The following is a 17,921-nucleotide window of genomic DNA, read 5'->3' as shown; positions in this document are numbered from 1 at the left end:
AGTGATCCTCCATGGTTTCTTCTTCAGATCCTGTCTTCAAGTTTATGCTCGAGCTCCTGCCTAGCCCTTCCTTTCTCAATGGTAGATTGTGACCTGGGAATTATAAGATGAAAGAAACCCTTTCTTTCCCCAAGTTGCTTTTGGTCATGGTGTTTATCACAATAATAGAAAGTAAAGTAAGGGGCTGGAGAAATGGTTCTGTGGTTAAGAATTCGTGATACATTTCCAAAGGACTTGAGTTGAGTTCCCAGCACTGTCTCATAGGGTGTCTTATAACCCCACCTGTAACTCCAGCTCCAGGAGGGGATCAGATATGCCTGGGCTCAGTGTGCAACTGCCCGCATGTGCACATACCCATACATAGATCCACAAACATACTTTAAAATATAAATCTAAGAAAGGAAACTAAGATTGGACTGAACACCCAGTTGTCTTTTATTCTCTTCACATTGACCAATTCTGAGTCTTCTCTGGATTAATTGCTATCCTATGCAAGAAGAAGCCTCTGAGAAGCGTTGAGTGATGAATTAATCTGTGGGCATAGCAATGAGTCATCAGAAGGCATTTTAGTGCTATGCTCTTCTAGCAAAATAAAAGCAGGTTCTTTGCTGGTGCCCATGACCTATCTAGCCAGAGGTTCTTGACCTTGTTGACAGTGTCTGTATAGCCACAGATTTGACAGTGATAACCAATTTAAAAAATGGTTGGTAACTTGTATAATGTGCATGCCACTATTGCACCAGAGAACCTATTTTGTCAGGCAGGGCCAAATTGGAGCTTGCAGGATTCACAGCTGGGTGAGACAGATGACTACATTTCTCTTCCATTCACCTGCATCTTATCTTCCAGCATTGTGAAGGCTAGCCAGTATGGATGAAGCTTCTAGTTGAGTATCTGCTAAATTTTTCTGTGGTCTGTAAATCAAGTATTCTAGTGTCATCAATAGAGTCTAACTGTCAAACTCTGGTGAGTAAGCAACATTGGCAATAGCCTATAATTGGGATTCATTGAGACACCACAAAAAGAGAACACAAACATTGGACAACACAAAATGAGGTGTCTTAGGGCTTCTATTACTGTGCAGAGACACCAAACCAAGGCAGCTCTTATAAAGGACAACATTTAGTTGGGGCTGGCTTACAGGTCCAGTATCATCAGGGTGGGAGCATGGCAGCTTCTAGTAAGGCATGATGCAGGAGGAGCAGAGAGTTCTGCATCTTGTTCTGAAGGCAAACAGGAGAAGACTGGCTTCCATGTAGCTAGGAGAGTCTTCAAGCCCATCCCCACAGTGACACAGTTCTACTCCAGCAAGGCCACACCTACTCCAACAAGGCCACACCTACTCCAGCAAGGCCACACCTATTCCAACCAAGGAGTACCTCTGAATAGTGCCACTCTCCGGACCAAGCATATACAAACCACAAGAGGTAGCCCATTCCTCTGAGACATTGAGATAAAGGAGGTTTAGGTGCTATGTGGAGGTGAAATAATTTGAGTGTACTATTTAGCACTAGAAGGTACCTTTCTAGGAGGAAACTTGGAAATGGCGGATGGTTACTATGGAGACCCTGTTGTTTCAATTATCCTGGAATGATAGTAGCTTCTGAAAAACAGGAGAAAGAAATGAAAGGTCAGTCATGCTCCAAGCGAGGTCTTGAGAGACCAGTGATGAGGTGTAGCTGTAACATCCTATTCACTTGAGGGCATTCCATGTAACACATTCAAAAGTTTATCAGGTCATTAGTAGTCTTCTGTAGTTGTTGTTCTTAAAAATAACATTTTAAAAGACTGTGTCTGGGTGCATGCTTGTGTGTGTGTGTGTGTGTGTGTGTGCCTGTGTGTTTGAGAGAGAGAGAGAGAGATTGAGAGAGAGAGAATGTGTGTGTGTGTGTGTTTGTGCTCACTGTGTGATGGCATGCATGTGGAGGTCAGATGACAATTTTGGGGAGTTTGTTTTCTTCCGGTACATTTGTATGGGTTCCACGGATTGAGCTTGTGCTGGCATGCTTGAGTTTCATGGTGATTGACCCACTGAGCCTCCTCACTGACCTTTGTTATTCAGCGAGGCCTTTTCATGACTTTACGTTTGGGCTTGATGCCCTTGTCATTTTGAAGAGTGTTCACAGTGCTGCACTTGACTGTTTTGCGGACTCTTCGTTCACTGCCTTTTCTGAGGCGTCTAGGAAAGCTGTCTGCGACTGATTACCTCCTTATAGCCACATGCAGGTTAAACATTTATAGTGGGGAATATTGTAATCATTATATGTTTATTGCAACACAATATATGATATCATGGGAACTTGTTCGAGCTTTGGTCCAGGTGTATTGTCCCCCAACAGAACTTACTTATGTAAGAAGTAATACTTTGAGACTATTCCTCATAAATTTAAAATTCTTGTTAGCATCTACTACTGTGTCTTGCCTAAATAATGTTTGCACTGAGAATTGTAAACTGAGTTTTCTAATTGTCTTCCTCCTACATGTTTTTCTGACTTCCTACTCTTAATCTGCTTTCACAAGGTGGCCATAATCTTTTAAGATTGTTTTCCAGAATGAACGCCAACCATGCTATCATTAGTCATACTTACATCAACGTTCACACTGTTTCAGATAGGACAGTAAATGGTCTTTTAAGGCAACCTGCACAAAAAAGTTTCAGTCATGACATTTTGTTTTTCTGCCTTTTCTAAGAAAGCTGTATTTATAAGAATATTGTAAAGGTGTTCTCCACAAATTCTAATAGATACATTGATAGAAATGCTTTGTTATTTCATTTAGTATATAGAATAATGGATTTTATCATTACATTTCCATACATTGTTGATGTATGGAAATCATCTCTCTACCCCTTCCTGCAGGCTCTGATGCCCCCTCATGTGCTATATTCTTATTATGCTTATATCCATGATCCATCTTAAATTAGTTTTTACATGATGCAAATTCGACGTTGAAATTCGTTTTTTGTTTTTTTTTTACGTTTTATGTGGCTGTCTTAGCACGCTTTTCCGGAGACAAGCTTTATTTCCCCACGTCATTGCTTTGGGATCCTCATCGAAAGTCAGCTGTCCAGATGCCTGTGGATCTGTCTGGGGCCCAGCTAGATCCTAGGATCTGCTCATTTGTCTTTAACCCAGCAGCATTCTGTTTTCATTACTGAAGTTTTGTGGAAAGCGCCTTCTAATTTTGCTCTCTTTCAAGATTGTCTGTGGCAGTCTCATCTTTGTATTTCTTTTTTAAACACACACACACACACACACACACACACACACACACACACACATTGAGGTTAAAAGAACTACATCATTTACACCTTCTATTTTTTCCCAACAAACCCATATACCCCTTGCTCTTTTTCAAATTCATGATCTTTTTCATTACCTTTTGATATTTATGTATGTACATATACACACATATAAATTTCTAAACACACACACATATTTCTATACACAAACACAGCCTGTTCAGTCTATATAATGTCTGTTTTCAGGGGTGACCATTTTGTACTGGATAATCAATTGATTTATTCTTCCCTGGGAAAGATGATTTCTCGTGCTCTCAGTATTCTTTACTTTCCTGTAGTTCTTTGGGTAGGCTTGAGTTCTCATGGGCTTTCCCCATCCATGCTATCCATGTTAGCAAATCCATTTTTATTGTCTGTGTTAACATCAAGGCAGTCATGATGAGACTTTCTGGCTGTAGCTTCTGACATTCATAATAGGCCTAATCTTGCAGCAGTTTCCCTAGTGCTCTGGCTTTCCAGCCTTTCTGCCCCCTCTTTCTTTAGCATTGGTCCCTGAGCTTTAGTTTGAGTGTTAGTGGGTCTCCTGGGACTGGGCTCTACATTTTGATTGATTGTGGTATTCTGTAATTCATCTGTTGCAAAGAGGCATTTCCTTGATGAGAGGTGAGTACTGCACATATCTCTGGGAATAAGGGCAAGTATTTAGAATGTAGTTAGAGATTATGCTGGTTTGGTGAACTGACTGCCACTAGTAAGCAGGGCAGACTCCCTGTTTGTCCTCATAGGAAGACAAACTGGCATTTTCATAACATAATAGATACATAGACATGTTTTGTTTTTACATTACTTTATAAAATCATGGATTTTATTATTGCATCTCCATAGATTTTGGTCCTCATGTTCTACCACTTGTATGGTAGTTTCTGTTTACTGTTTGGGTGTTGTCACTTGTGTATGGAAGCAGATGGGATTGAAGCTCACCTTCACTTTGTCCCCAGCACGGGGACTGATGTAGTAAAATGATCTGGAAGATGCAAACAAGTCCCTGGAAGCACAAAGGGCTTTTTCATTCTCTCTCTCCTGACGATGCTGCACGATGGGTAGGATAACTGCAGGCTCTCCTGCTTCAGGAGCAGGACAACACATGAGCATGTGGGTTCCCCAGGTTACCCTGCTGAAACGTCTGTCAAGCACAGGTGTCCTGTCTGACGGAGGCCTACTCCAGCAGCCTTTGCAGATGCATGCACAGTGCCTGCTTTCCCTGCATGGCTGGACCTGCATTTTGTAGAACTTTTGTAGAAACTGATGTTTGTCATTTAGCCTATCCATGGTTTATAGACATTACACTGTCACTTCATGTCTCAGCCCAATCTCCCTTGAGAAGAAACCATTCAGCTTTGTAGACAATTTTCTTTCTTTCTTTCTTTCTTTCTTTCTTTCTTTCTTTCTTTCTTTCTTTCTTTCTTTCTTCTTCTTCTTCTTCTTCTTCCTCTTCTTCCTCCTCCTCCTCCTCATTATTGCTGATGTGAACTAAATAGTTACTATAGAGACTTTAAATGTTTATGTGGTCTCGCTTGTCTCTTGTGCTCTGGCCATCTCTCATGACAAGAACATGCTGACGGTTTGTTTCCCTGGTCTGAGGAGCATGGCAGGCAGCGCAGACCTAACCAACATGCATGAGGCAGAGTTGCTTACATGTGAATTAGAAGACCTGTGAGCTTCAGAGTAAATGAGACCTGTTTTAAGTTTTATGTGGTTTGTCTGCTCAGCCTAATTGTAGCAATAGCTAGAATGCTGTTGACCCAATTGAAAAAAAAAAATCACGTAACAATATTTTTAAATTTTAAAGCATTGGTTTTTGTGCACAGCACACTGAGGTTGATTCCTTCAGAGATTTTCAAAATGGTTTGCTGATTTGCTGATTCTAGGAGACAAGTAACGCAAACACTGTGCTAATGTTCCCCAGTTTGGAGGAAAAGAAAAGAGAGAGGCCAGGCGTGGTGGCGCACGCCTTTAATCCCAGCACTCGGGAGGCAGAGGCAGGCGGATTTCTGAGTTCGAGGCCAGCCTGGTCTACAAAGTGAGCTCCAGGACAGCCAGAGCTATAAAGAGAAACCCTGTCTCGAAAAAAACCAAAAAAAAAAAAAAAAAAAGAGAGAGAAAAGAGAGCTGTATAGATTTTTGGCCAGTTCTGTAAAGAATCCTAACAGCAAGATGTGTGGACTTAGTTCCTCCTGTTTTAAAGGTACTGTGCACAAAGTACATTTAAGAACTGAAGAAAAAAGAAGACTCACCATCCATAGGTAATCCTGGCTAGTGTCTGATATGTTTCATGAATATGGTCCTTTAAGGAATTAATTGTATGGTTTTATACACACACACACACATGTGCTCCACTTAACATTAGAGTTAATATATTAACAATTAATATAACATAAGCATTATCCTAAATCATTATAAAGGCTTGAAAAGGATACATTTAAATCAGTCTTACATGGCTTCCCATGTAACGACTTGTCTGATTGTTCCTTTGGTTAAGTAGCACGTTTGCTTTCTAATTGAATTGAGTAATTTTATGATAAACTTTTAAATGAAAATGTTTTTGAAAGGCTACACGTATGTGTACACGTGTATGTACGTGTAAGCTATTTTAAACAGTCAGCACACTACTGAAACTACCAAGTGAATACAGTTTATCACCAAGTGAACACAAGGAGTCAAAAAATAGAACTTTACCAAGCTCCCTAAACACATTCCTGCTTTGAGCTTCTAGTCACTGTGCCCCTCTACCTCCAAGACACGTTAGCTAACACATTAAATGGCTACGGTTTGGTGAGTTTCCTCTAAATCTCTAAAAGTAGAGTTCCTGTAGCAAGATACCAACTCATGTCATTAAATTGCTTTAAAAATAATATATTTCCCCATCAGCAGATATAAATGCATGGAAAGGACTTGAGTTTCTGACTATGGTAAGGTAGCAAGCAGAGCCAAGTCTAAGGAGAGAAAATGTCCTGTGTGAGACCACACTGCCTGGGGGGATCTTAGCAAGCTGTTTTCATATTGTTTCATTCATCTGAGAGATGCGCCTGGTATGGACTCTACCAGTGACATGACAGTTTAGAAAGGTGAGCATACAAATTTGACCACAAGTACCACCCAACAATGTCCACATTAATGGCCAAAGAAAAACATGTATGTCAGTGGAGCCAGAAGCACAAAAAGTCCTCCCCAGAGAGAGGTGGCCCTGGATGGAAAGCTGTAATGCTCAGCACTGCAGCCACCATCATTCTGTTCAGTGGTCTTCCCCATCCGTGAGGAAGCTGCTCATTTGGATTACTGCTCCTCAGTGTTTGTTAATCAAGAGGAAGCATTCCAGGTCTTGGGGAACTCCTATATATGGCCATAACTTCTGGAATTATCAATCTGGTATTTGCATTGTGCTGGACTTTGGGGGTTTAAATACAACCTTCCTAAGAAGATGCCCAGAAAACATGTTTGTTCATGAAGAGGTGCTGTGGAGTGCTAAATACAGTGATGTCTCTCTTTAGAGCAAACAACTCCTCCCTAGGAGCAGCTTCGTAGCTAGTCCATGTGATCTGCTCCTTTCTTTGGGGAGATGTGTGGAATATGGCTTCCTAGCCCATGGAAATAACAAGACTATGGAGATTTACCTACTGGTGTAGCCCGGAAGCTGGCTCCTGGTTTCCAAGAATGCTTTGGTATTGTGCTTAATACCCTAGCTTCACCTTTTCCTACTGTAACTTTGTTTTCTTCATTGATATACTTTTCCAAGCAGCCACTTAGTAATATTGAGTGCAGTATTACTATTTTATATATTATATATTTTCATATTATAAAATATATTGTTATTTTATATAATATAGAGCAATATATATTTTATATATTATGTTATAAAATATATACTTATATAATACATATTTTAATGTATTATTTTACTTCCTGTTTGTTTCTGTCAAGCATGCATGTCTCTGTCACAGCACTGTGGCTCAGTGAGAGTGGTGAGGGCAGCATGGTCACAGGCCATCAGCATAGGTGTAACATGGATTTTCTGTTCTGTTCTCTCAGGTTGCTTCTCACTAGGGATGGTGGAGTTGGATGGAGACTCCTTCAGTCCTCCTCCAGGATGAACCATCTTCCAGAAGACATGGAGAACACTCTGACGGGGAGCCAGAGCTCACACGCTTCTCTGCGAGACATCCATTCCATCAACCCTGCGCAGCTCATGGCCAGGATTGAGTCCTATGAAGGAAGGGAAAAGAAAGGCATTTCTGATGTCAGGAGGACTTTTTGTCTCTTTGTCACCTTTGACCTCTTATTTGTAACGTTACTGTGGATAATAGAGTTAAATGTAAGTTGGTTTTGCTCATGACTTCTTGCTAAAACTGTTGAAATTTTTTTCTCATTATTTTTGTCTTATTTAGTGAATAGCATCTCTTCAAATGATAACAGTGTTACCTGTCTCCATCTGATTTAGTCTTTTCTTACTTTTAGTGTTAGTATGTGAAACACATTGTGTAAACTTAAAATTTACTTCTTCTGGGATTTTGAAATTTGAATTCCTGGTGCTCAGCTTAATAATACAGAGTTGAACATACACAGCTTGTTGAACAAATTCAGTTCTCTATATTTCATAAAACTTCCTAGGACATAATTCTGGTCATTGTGCACAGGCTTGGTTATGTCTGTCTCTCCTTTGGCTCAAATAAATTTAGGAAAACCTGTCTTAAAAATCACAAACAACTATTTTCTGTTTTTTTTTTTTTTTTTTTATGTTTACCAGCTATTTTTGTTAAAAACAACAAAACTGTTGGTGCTGGAGAGGTTAGGAGTATTGGCTGCTCTTCCAGAGGACTCCGGTTCTAGTTTAAGCACCAAAATGATAGCTCACAACCATCTCTAACTCCAGTTCCAGGGGATCTGATGCCTTCTTCTGGCCTCTGAGAACACCAGGCACACACGGTGCATAGACGTACATGCAGGGAAAACACCCACTCATATAAGATAATTTTTAATATTAAAATATATGTGTAAAGTGCTTCTGAAACATGCTTGCGATATCTGCTTTTTAATTCCTTTGTGTAAGAGTTTGCAAAAGAGATTATTTCTTCATATTTTATTGAACAGATCCTAGAATAATTTGGGGAACTTTGCAGTTATGTTGCCCTATAATTATCTATAATAGTACTGTCAAATAGAAATATAATACAAAGTTTAACATATATTATTTTAAATTCTCTATATGTACACTAACAAAATTAAAATAACCTGATGGAGTTTTATTGTAATAATGTGTTCGGTTAACCCTGGTATGTGTTGTTTCTCAAAGCCTTGGGTCTGGTTGCTTGTGTTCCCCACCACCTAGCCTGAGCCCGTCTGGAAGGCTCCTCTATGCAAGCTCTTCACCCTTACTTGTCCATGAGTGCTTTCATTCCACAGTTGCTCTGGCCTCCGCTTTCAGACTGGAACAGGCTCCTGTCTGTATTAAGACGGTAGTGTTCTCTCTGCATAAAATTATTAATTTCCTGGATCCTCTTGGATTTGGGGACTTTATAATGCTGTTATCAGTTTAAATGGCACCATTATTCTGTCACCCTGTCTTGTTATCTGTGTGTTGTGATTCACTGTTGTTGGTGTTAGCTTTTTACACATTGACAAGCACCTGAAGATAGACATTGTTTTATTGAAGTAATTCCCGTATTTGGAACAATGCCCAGCCCTCAGTAGGTTCCCAGCACGTACTTGTGGGTGGATGAAGATCTTCGTGGCAATGGTGAACAACTTGATTAAGCTAGCGGCAGGTCGGTAGCAAGAATACAAAGTCAGAAGCTGGTGAAGAAGTGCCGCTCCAAGTGCCCGACTAGAAGAAAGAGCTCATCGGAGAGGCACATCCAGGAGACGGACAGGGCAGACTTGTGTCTATGTAGTATTTAAGACTTATCTGTTGATGGAACCTAGAAAAATATAGGCACACACTCCCCCTTACCTGAGGTGCTTGGGCTTTGAGGGTATTAGAATATTTTCATAGTAAGTTATCTTAGGAATGAAACCCAATTTAGTGACATATATTTATTCATATTTTATTCATAGTCTGATGGCCAGTTTACACTCCTTAGTGGACTTGAAGTTGAACTGAGTCCCTTCCTATGAGGCCAAGTGTGAAAGTTCCCATTTGTAGTGATGTGTGTACTTAGCCTCAGGCTTTGGAAGCAGTTCAGGTTTCATATGCGTGCATATGGGACGCTTTAGTCTGATCTAGAAAGATGATTGGGAAGAGATCTTGTTTGCACTGTAGTTAGTCTGAGAACCCCTGAACCACAGATGGTGAAACAAGGAGTTAAGGTACAAGTTTGGGTTGCAGACATAAACTATGAGGACTCTGCTTATAGGCAACAGAGTCAAGTTACAGTGCACACAGACAGCAAAGGAAGCATTTCCCCGTGCCAGTGAGCACCCATGAAACAGAAGCAGAGGGAGACGTCTGCTAGAGACCCTTGGCCGAGGCCACCAGTAGTAATCATTCTTTTACTGTTTGTGCAGCAGCTCTCTGTAGTTTGCAGAGACACAGCATGAGGGTAGGTGGCTACTTGCACATGACTTCTGCACTTCATTTGTCCAGATCAATAGCCAAGTGCGTCTATAGCTGATCCACACTCACCACTCAGTTGTGAGGCAGAGAGTAGTAGTCATGCTTTGCCCCCCTTTCTCTGGCACATGCACATCAGAGAAGTAGCTAAGACCTCCCTTTCTGTGTGACCGTTTCTATGCCAAGTTGAACAGCTGTGGAACAATTCTTCATTAGTTCCCCCTCTTACCCAGTTACCTGGTAAATTCTATCTGCCTGTCTGTTAGGACTGCGTTTGTAATGAGAAACTTGAATTGACCAGGCTGAGCCATAGCCTAGGGCTGTAAAGAGACTGCCTGGACTCCATGATTGGACTAATATATGAGCCCTACTTGATTTTCTTTTTTAATTTCTCTGCCTAGTTTAATCTGTAGAATCCTGAACTTGATCATTTAAGTTTAATTTTGGTAATATGAAAGGACAAGCAAAAAATTTATCCTGTTGAATTTTATTGCCCTCATTTACTGTACTTGTGTGATATACTATTGTAGGCCAATTTTATTCCTATTTCTTAAACCAAGTAATGCATATATATCTATTAGAGTATCAAAATTTTAAATGTCAAGAGCAAATTAAAACAAAACTAGCCACAGAAAATGTTGGCACACATGTCTTTTGTCATAATGGGCCTTGGGGATGAGTGCGTGAGGTCAGGGTTCCCTGGTCCTTCCAAGAACTATGGAGACAGACTCAACTGGGAAGAGATGGGTTATTCCATATTTGAGCATTTGTGAGTTCCAAGGAGGTATGCAGGGAAGCATATAGTGTCTCTCCTCTCTCTCTCTCTCTCTCTCTCTCTCTCTCTCTCTCTCTCTCAGTCTCTCTCGTGTGTGTGTGTGTGTGTGTGTGTGTGTGTGTATGTGTGTATGTGTAAAAGTATGTATATAGTATATATTAGTGTTTCATTCTCACGTCTCATTCTGCTGTTTGTTCTGCAGGTGAACGGAGGCATCGAGAACACCCTGAAGAAGGAAGTGATTCACTATGACTACTACTCCTCTTACTTTGATATATTTGTAAGTATTTTTATATCCTGATTCAGATATAGTGAGATGGAAGCCAAGAGGCAAGGTCCCTTGAAATAGGCCGTAGATGCAGTGCCAGTTTTCCTTCCTTTGAGCAGTGAGCATGTTTGTTTTCCCTGAATTTCCTGCCCACTCAGTGTTCTCTGGCTCACGGAGAAACTGATGGGCAAGAAAGGGAAGGAAAGGTGAATGAGACCAGGAGCCCTCCCCAGGAGCGCTCAGCGTCTCCAGAGCTGGAGGCGAACTCACTCACGGACAGGTCCTGGTTCCTGGAGGGGGTGCTGGTCTGTCTTTGGGTTTTTGTTTGTTTGTTTGTTTTGTTTCCCCCCTGTTTATCAATTGTAGGGACTTGATTTGAAACCTAGGGCTGCACTTCTGCACGTTCCACATATGACATCTGGGATCTGATGACAGAGTGAAGCTGCTTTACTTTTTACATATTGTACATAACTTTTCTTACTGTTTTTCCCCCTCAGCTTTTGGCAGTTTTTCGATTCAAAGTGCTGATACTTGGGTATGCTGTATGCAGACTGCGCCATTGGTGGGCAATAGCGGTGAGTGCACATCACAGTGGGTCATCTCCCAGCAGGCTGGTGGCCAGGGAACTCACAGCAGGCTCTGCTGGGAGGAGACAGGATTTGGAGGATCTGGTTTCACCAGCTTTTCCTAAGGTCTTTCCTCCCTTTAGTAATTTACCTGTGATCTTTCTGCAGTGAAAACACTTAACTCCGTAACTGGCTGGCGTGGTCTGTGGGGGAGGGGGATGTCTAGGGAGCCAGGAGTAAGCCCTGGTCTCTCCTCCATCTGGTCTTTTAGGTGAGAGTGGAGGGCAGTGCCTCTGACTGAGATTTGTGGGAAATGCCTTGCTTTGTGAGTTTGTAGTCACATGATGTTCTGGTCTCTGTTTTGGTGATAGCCCCTCCCCCTGCCCCCAGTCCTCTCCCGATAGTCTCTGTTGGCTGCTTTTCTATTGAAGTGATTTTAGCATCTTGAGAGTGGAAGAGTTTATTTGCTCACAGTTTGAGATATAGTCTACTACAGTGGGGAAGGGAACTGTGGAGAATGAGGCAGCTGGTCACATGGTGTCCACAGTCAGGAAGCAGAGATGAACTCTGGCGCCCAGTGTACCTCATTTGTGCCCAGTTCTAGACCCCAGCCCATGGGATGCTGTTGCCAGCATCCGGGGTGGGCCTTCTGACCTCCATTGAGGTTTTCTCTGGAAACCTCCTCACACACATGCTCAGGCTTATCAGCTAAGCGATTGTAAGCCCCCATGTCCACAGCCCTGCTAACCAACTCTCAAAGACGGAAGAGCCATTGCCACGCTCCTCCTTTTGTTCCTCTGCTTTCTCCAGATGAGCGGACACCTCCCCACCCCTGCCTAAGCTTTTTCCTTGTGTCTAGCAGAGACTGCACAGAGTCTGTTCATTTTCAGTAAATATTAAGAAAGTGAATGTTGGAGACAGTTGGCTGCCTGCATCACTTTTGCCATGTCTGTGAATGTCCTGGATGTTATTCATCCCTTCCTACAAACCTACTGATTGAGATGGAGGACAGGTGCAGAGCCCTGGTGCTCCTTATACCAGACGGAGCTCAGGCCTAAGTTGAAATCCAGCAGGAGCATTCTCTGGTTGGGCTGGTGCAAATGTGAGCAGTGCTGCCCGAGCCAGTCATTAAGGCTGACCGCGTGTGTCAGACCTCCTGTCATTGCGAGTCTTGGTTCAAGGATGTAGCTGGCCACCGCAGCAGGCCGTATCCCCGTCTCTTGTTGACCTCCTCACCCCTCTCTGCTTTTCCACCACATGCTGCATTTGGGGCATTCTATTCCAGAGTCTCCACGCAGACTCATGTTTGTCCGACTCTCCATCTTGGTATCTGTTATGGAAGAGATTCACACAGATGTGTGCGCTGAGTCACAGTAAAGCACCTTCTTTCATTTTCAAATAGAATTCACTTTACTTACATCAGTACTGTGTCACATCTCAGGTAGTCTGCAGAAGGAAAGTCCTGATGTAGCAGGTCCAGGCTTTTGTTTCAAATTATTTACGTTATTTGCAGGAAGGGAAATCAGCTAAGTCACCTAGGAGCAACTGATGTGAGTCTCTAAAGTGAATTATTGTCTGGTAGTAAAATGTTTTCTCTTAGCATGAGTGTGTATATCTGATTACTCCTGCTAAGCATGTGTTCGGTGTGTTCCTGGCCTCTGTGCTGCGGGTCACTTTAGTCATTCCTGCCATTCATTCTTAGGCTTTCCCATGCTCAAGCGCCAGTTGGAGAAGTGCTCAGCGTGCTGTGAGTGCTGTGGCTTTCACAGCCCTGGGAGACAGAGCCCCGTCTGCATGTCACTTGTCCTTTCTTACATGTATTAGAGTTGTACCTTGGGCTAGAGAGAAGTTTCCCAACACATTAGCCTTCTACAGCATAGGGGGAGGAGTGTTGTATATAGCCACTTAGGTCATATGCCTCAGAAACCCCATTTTGCCTGGAATGGTATGCGGGAAAGCACAAATACTATGGGAAGTAGAAGGCTGGGCACAGTCTGCTCGGGCACTGTCTGCTCTTGGCCCAGCTTTCTTGATGCGGGGGTCACTCACAGTGCTGAGTGCCCTGTTTGAGGAGTGTTATATTATGTGTCTTGCAGTTGACAACAGCAGTGACCAGTGCCTTTCTATTAGCAAAAGTGATCCTCTCAAAGGTATGTGTGACTCTCCTCCCTGTGCTGTTGCTCTGTGCCCCGAGGAAGCCCTCCTTCCCTCCCGTGTGAGCTGAGTACTGGCTGCTTTTCCTCAACACCTCCTGTTCTCTAGCTTTTCTCTCAAGGGGCATTTGGCTATGTGTTGCCCATCATTTCATTCATCCTTGCCTGGATTGAGACGTGGTTCCTGGATTTCAAAGTGTTACCTCAAGAGGCAGAAGAAGAAAACAGTAAGTTGTCTTTTGGCACATTCAGCCTGCCAGGTTTGCACATATCACACTGTTGGGAACTGATGTGGCTTTTTGCTATGAGAGAAGTTTCAGGGACCATACTGAGTCAGGTAGGCACATGTTCTTCAGTGGCTGTGTCAGAGTTGAGGGTGAAGTGGGTGGACATGTGAGTGCATAGGGACTCGAGTGGCTCCTCGCTCTGGCTGGGCCATGTGTCCCTTAGAAGGTGTGGCCATTGGTTAGACATTCGTAACGTAACGTAAAGTAGTCTCTGCTTCCGTCTCCCTGGGCCCGGGCGGTTTGACCGTTTCGCATTATAATCCCAGGTCTGTAAGCATTCGTCTAGACCAGAACTGGGTATTTTCAGGGCAGAGAATATGGAACCAGCTCTAAGTGAATGGAAGAAGCAGTCAGTAGCTCTGCAGAGGGCCACATCACTGTACAGATAGCAGGCTTAAGATGGGTCACAAATAGAGCATTTAAGTGCCTGACACTGGGACTCTGATGGTTCAGAGGAGAACTCAGTGGCCGGCTCAGCAGTCAGTTGTCCTCCCTTGAATGACTGAGTGACATCTGGCACCATTTTCTTCTAAGATCTGACAGAGCTATTACATAACCTAGTGTGCTCCGACGTTAGGGAGAAGGGTCAAATGGTCCATCGGGAGCCATGAAGTTGGTTACTGGCCTGGGGTTCTTCTCTGGAGGAGACCTTTAGTGGAGATACAATGCCACCCTCCTTGTAGGAGGGAAAGGCATCATAACTCGGTTTAGAAGGGCATGCTGCTTTAGACATGCCCCTGCTGGATTCTTCCCCAGCATCTGGCTCAATTTGCCCCAACAAGAAGAAAAAAAATCTTGTGTTTTATAGAAAATTAAGCATAATTATAGCTCTAAAAGCAGCAGGACCAAGGATCACTCTACCTGAAGTTTGATTTGAAGAAGTTTCTTAACAGAGAAGGCAAACCAAACAGAAGAACTGTAATTCAAGAGTGAATTTACAGAGCACACTAAACGGTGATCCTAGATGCTTCTGCCCTTCTGTGTCCTTCCTTCAAGCAGTTACTGTAGGGAGGCCACTTTTTATTATAATCAACTCCACACTCTACTTGTTGAGAGCATCAAGTGTTCACTTGACTGAGGTTTGAATAGTTATGTGATTAAACCAGTTTCACAATATCTAATAAAGGTGAGCAGAAAGGCTGGAGACGTGGCTCAGTGAGTAAGAGGACCTGCTGCCAAGGCTGACAGCCTAAATGCTGTTCCCAGAACCCTCACTATTGTCTTCTGCTTATACACCAGATACGCATGTATACACAAATACATAAACATTAATTTTTTTAAAAGAAGGCAAAGCCAAAGCCACCTAGAATCAGAAAAAAACCAAAACATATTTTCCTCCCAATATTCTACCATATGTAGATCCTAACCTATAATATATACATTACATATAATGTGTGTGTGTGTGTGTGAGCACTCGCGCATGCTTGTGCATGTGTGTAGGAACACGTACCTGTGGGTACAGTATCACGTGTAGAAAAGAGAACAGGAAAGGTAGTATTAGGTGCTAAGAAAAGACAAAGGCACAGGACACATGACTCATGAAACGATATGGGGCTAATTGGTTTTCTAGTTTAAACTGTTTTTTTTTTTTTTCCTTTTTTTGTGGTAGATGAGCATATACGATTATAATTGGTAATGACAGTATAAAACTCTAAGTGGACCCCATGGCTTCAGAATGGTTATGCTAACTGTATAGATGTTTATGGAGAGGTACAGCGTTCAGGGCTGGGCGGGTGCTTGCTCTATGGCTATGCTCATTTAGTTGTGTGGTAGTTTTATTTGTGAAGGTTTGGTTTGTTTGTTTGTTTGTTTTTTAACAGTAAACTAATTTTTATGTCAAAAAATGAGTCCATATTTTATGAAATGTAAAGCATCATTTGCCTGCATTGTCGTGGCACGAAGGAAACTTACCTGTTTTCTGCTGTGTGGCTAGGGACCTGCTACCACAGTTCCTCACACTGACATGGGTTTTAGCAAAGAAGCCTTAAGGACAGATGGTGTTCGTCCTTGTATGAGTTTCTGTCATTTGTCTTGTTTGGTTTTGAAGTTGGTGTTGATGTTTGTAGAGAAGTGAGACTGAGGAGTGTGATCGGAACACTGAGCCCAGGCGTAACTGGAAAGGATTATTTAAACTATTTGTTTTCTGTCTTTCTTTAATCTTCACAAGGTTGGTCTGTCGTTTAATTAATGAAATCTTTATTTGATGGTTGAAAGATTCTCAAAGTACCTTGTTTTTCTGACAGTTTATTTGCTGTATTGAAATGTCATTTTTATGACAGTTAATCTTGCTGGGCAGCTGCCAGGACAGTGATGTGGTTCTTAACATCTGGTTCTTCTCTCCAGGACTCCTGCTAGTTCAGGATGCGTCTGAGAGGGCAGCTCTCATCCCTGCAGGGCTCTCTGATGGTCAGTTTTACTCCCCTCCTGAGTCTGAAGCAGGTAAGCCATCGCTGACTGTTCGTGTCTTGGTCCATTTTGAAATCCCCTCCATTTTTCTGTCTCATGCTCTGTCTATTTCCCAGTCTGTTTAGCAGGCCCTGAGCATGCCATGATGTAAAACTAAGTAAGGGAGTCTCCCAGGAGACCAGTGGTGACAGATGGCAGGAGCAATGGGCCTCACCAAAACATACAAGGGCAGGACTATGCATTCCCAAAGAAGGTGTGCAGAGAGCCAGTTCTGTGGGAAAGCGTGGCAACACCGGTAACCTTTGGGAAAAATACAAACAGAACCATACTGAGGAACCACTGTACCATGTTAACATACGAATTACTTGTTAAAATCCCTTATACATGGAAGAGGTCAAACCCACATGCACAACAGTTGAGAGGGCAACATGGTGCAGCTCCTGTAGAAAACAGCTTGGTATTCCCAACAAAATTCAGTGTAGAATTATGATATCACTCAAGCCTTGGCTGTCTGGCTGTCTATCCAAGAGAAAGGAAAATGAACTTGAGACACAGTGAGCCCCTGAAATCCTAGCAGCATTGTGTACGGTAGCTATCAACAGGTGACGACAGAGTGTGGCGCACCCAGGGGAACATATTAGAGCCTTAAAAAGGAACTAGATCTTGACCCATGGCCATCTGTGAACCTTGAACAGAATGCAGGAGATAAAATAAGCACCATGTGAGAGTAACAGTTGCAGGACTTGGTTTATCACGGTACCAGTGAGGTCAGATCCCAAGCGTCAGCAGAAAAGCGGGGGTGTGTAGATGTTAATGGTTTCACAGTAATGTGGACCTTAGAGCCTCTGCATGGACCACCTCAAAGTGGTTAAATGTTATAGTGGGTGAGGAAGAAAAAGATGTCTAAAGTACTTGATTTTATTTGCGTTTATTTTCATACAGTATATCAAGTATTTTAAGTTGTTTGGACTTTACAGGTACCAGGCAAGTAAGGGGGCACTGGGGCTCATTCACATCTTAAAACCACTCTGAGCTTTTTGTACCAAGAGAGAAACAAAGTCAGGCACAGAGCAGAAGTACACCAGCATCACACAGTAAGTGCTGGTTCTTGGGCACACTGCTGGCTCCAGTGTGAGAGTCTGTGCTCACAGCTACTGCTTACAGCGTCCTATGTCTGTGGAAGTACCAGAATGGCCGGGTCAGCTCTCTGCCCAGCACCTTCAGTGACATGGCCCAGGTCACCTCTGTTGGCCTTCCTCCCTTGCTGTCCCACCTCTTACCCTGCCTTCTTTTCCCTTCTTAGTCTACAGAAAACCTGGGCTCCAAGGCCCTCAAGCCATTGTGCATTTTATAGCTTCTGTTCTGAACATTGTAGCTCTAGCTAAAGCTCCAGGAACCTCCATCCAGTCTTCTCCACAGCCACCCCCCTGCTGTCTTGGTTAGGGTACTCCTAGACTTCTAGGTCCTGTTCTGCAGCCCTGTCATCCTGCCCCATATGTAGCAGTTATTTGGTCTGTTTCGTCCTCTGGGATGTAACTTGAATTACAGGCTACATTGTATTCCCAACATTAGATAGAAGAAAGGCTATGAAGGTGCAGCCCTGTGCAGTGAGTGGTCTTGC

At 42.8% G+C, this 17,921-nt stretch overlaps 1 protein-coding gene across 1 annotated transcript in view; it reads left to right on the top strand.

Moving 5' to 3' along the window:
* Positions 1 to 17,921, top strand: part of Stard3nl (STARD3 N-terminal like) — a 38,524-nt gene that overhangs the window by 12,095 nt on the left and 8,508 nt on the right. Inside the window, exons 2-7 of the mRNA XM_021180425.1 lie at positions 7,328 to 7,610; positions 10,823 to 10,900; positions 11,386 to 11,463; positions 13,551 to 13,604; positions 13,717 to 13,834; positions 16,238 to 16,333. Coding sequence (XP_021036084.1) covers positions 7,386 to 7,610; positions 10,823 to 10,900; positions 11,386 to 11,463; positions 13,551 to 13,604; positions 13,717 to 13,834; positions 16,238 to 16,333 — 649 coding nt within the window. The 5' untranslated portion in view covers positions 7,328 to 7,385. The remainder of the gene's footprint in view (positions 1 to 7,327; positions 7,611 to 10,822; positions 10,901 to 11,385; positions 11,464 to 13,550; positions 13,605 to 13,716; positions 13,835 to 16,237; positions 16,334 to 17,921) is intronic.

Source organism: Mus caroli, chromosome 13 (assembly GCF_900094665.2).
Source record: "Mus caroli chromosome 13, CAROLI_EIJ_v1.1, whole genome shotgun sequence".
Lineage (NCBI taxonomy): Eukaryota > Metazoa > Chordata > Mammalia > Rodentia > Muridae > Mus > Mus caroli.
Note: the sequence above shows the minus strand (reverse complement) of the source record. Positions and strands in the feature narration are given on the sequence as shown.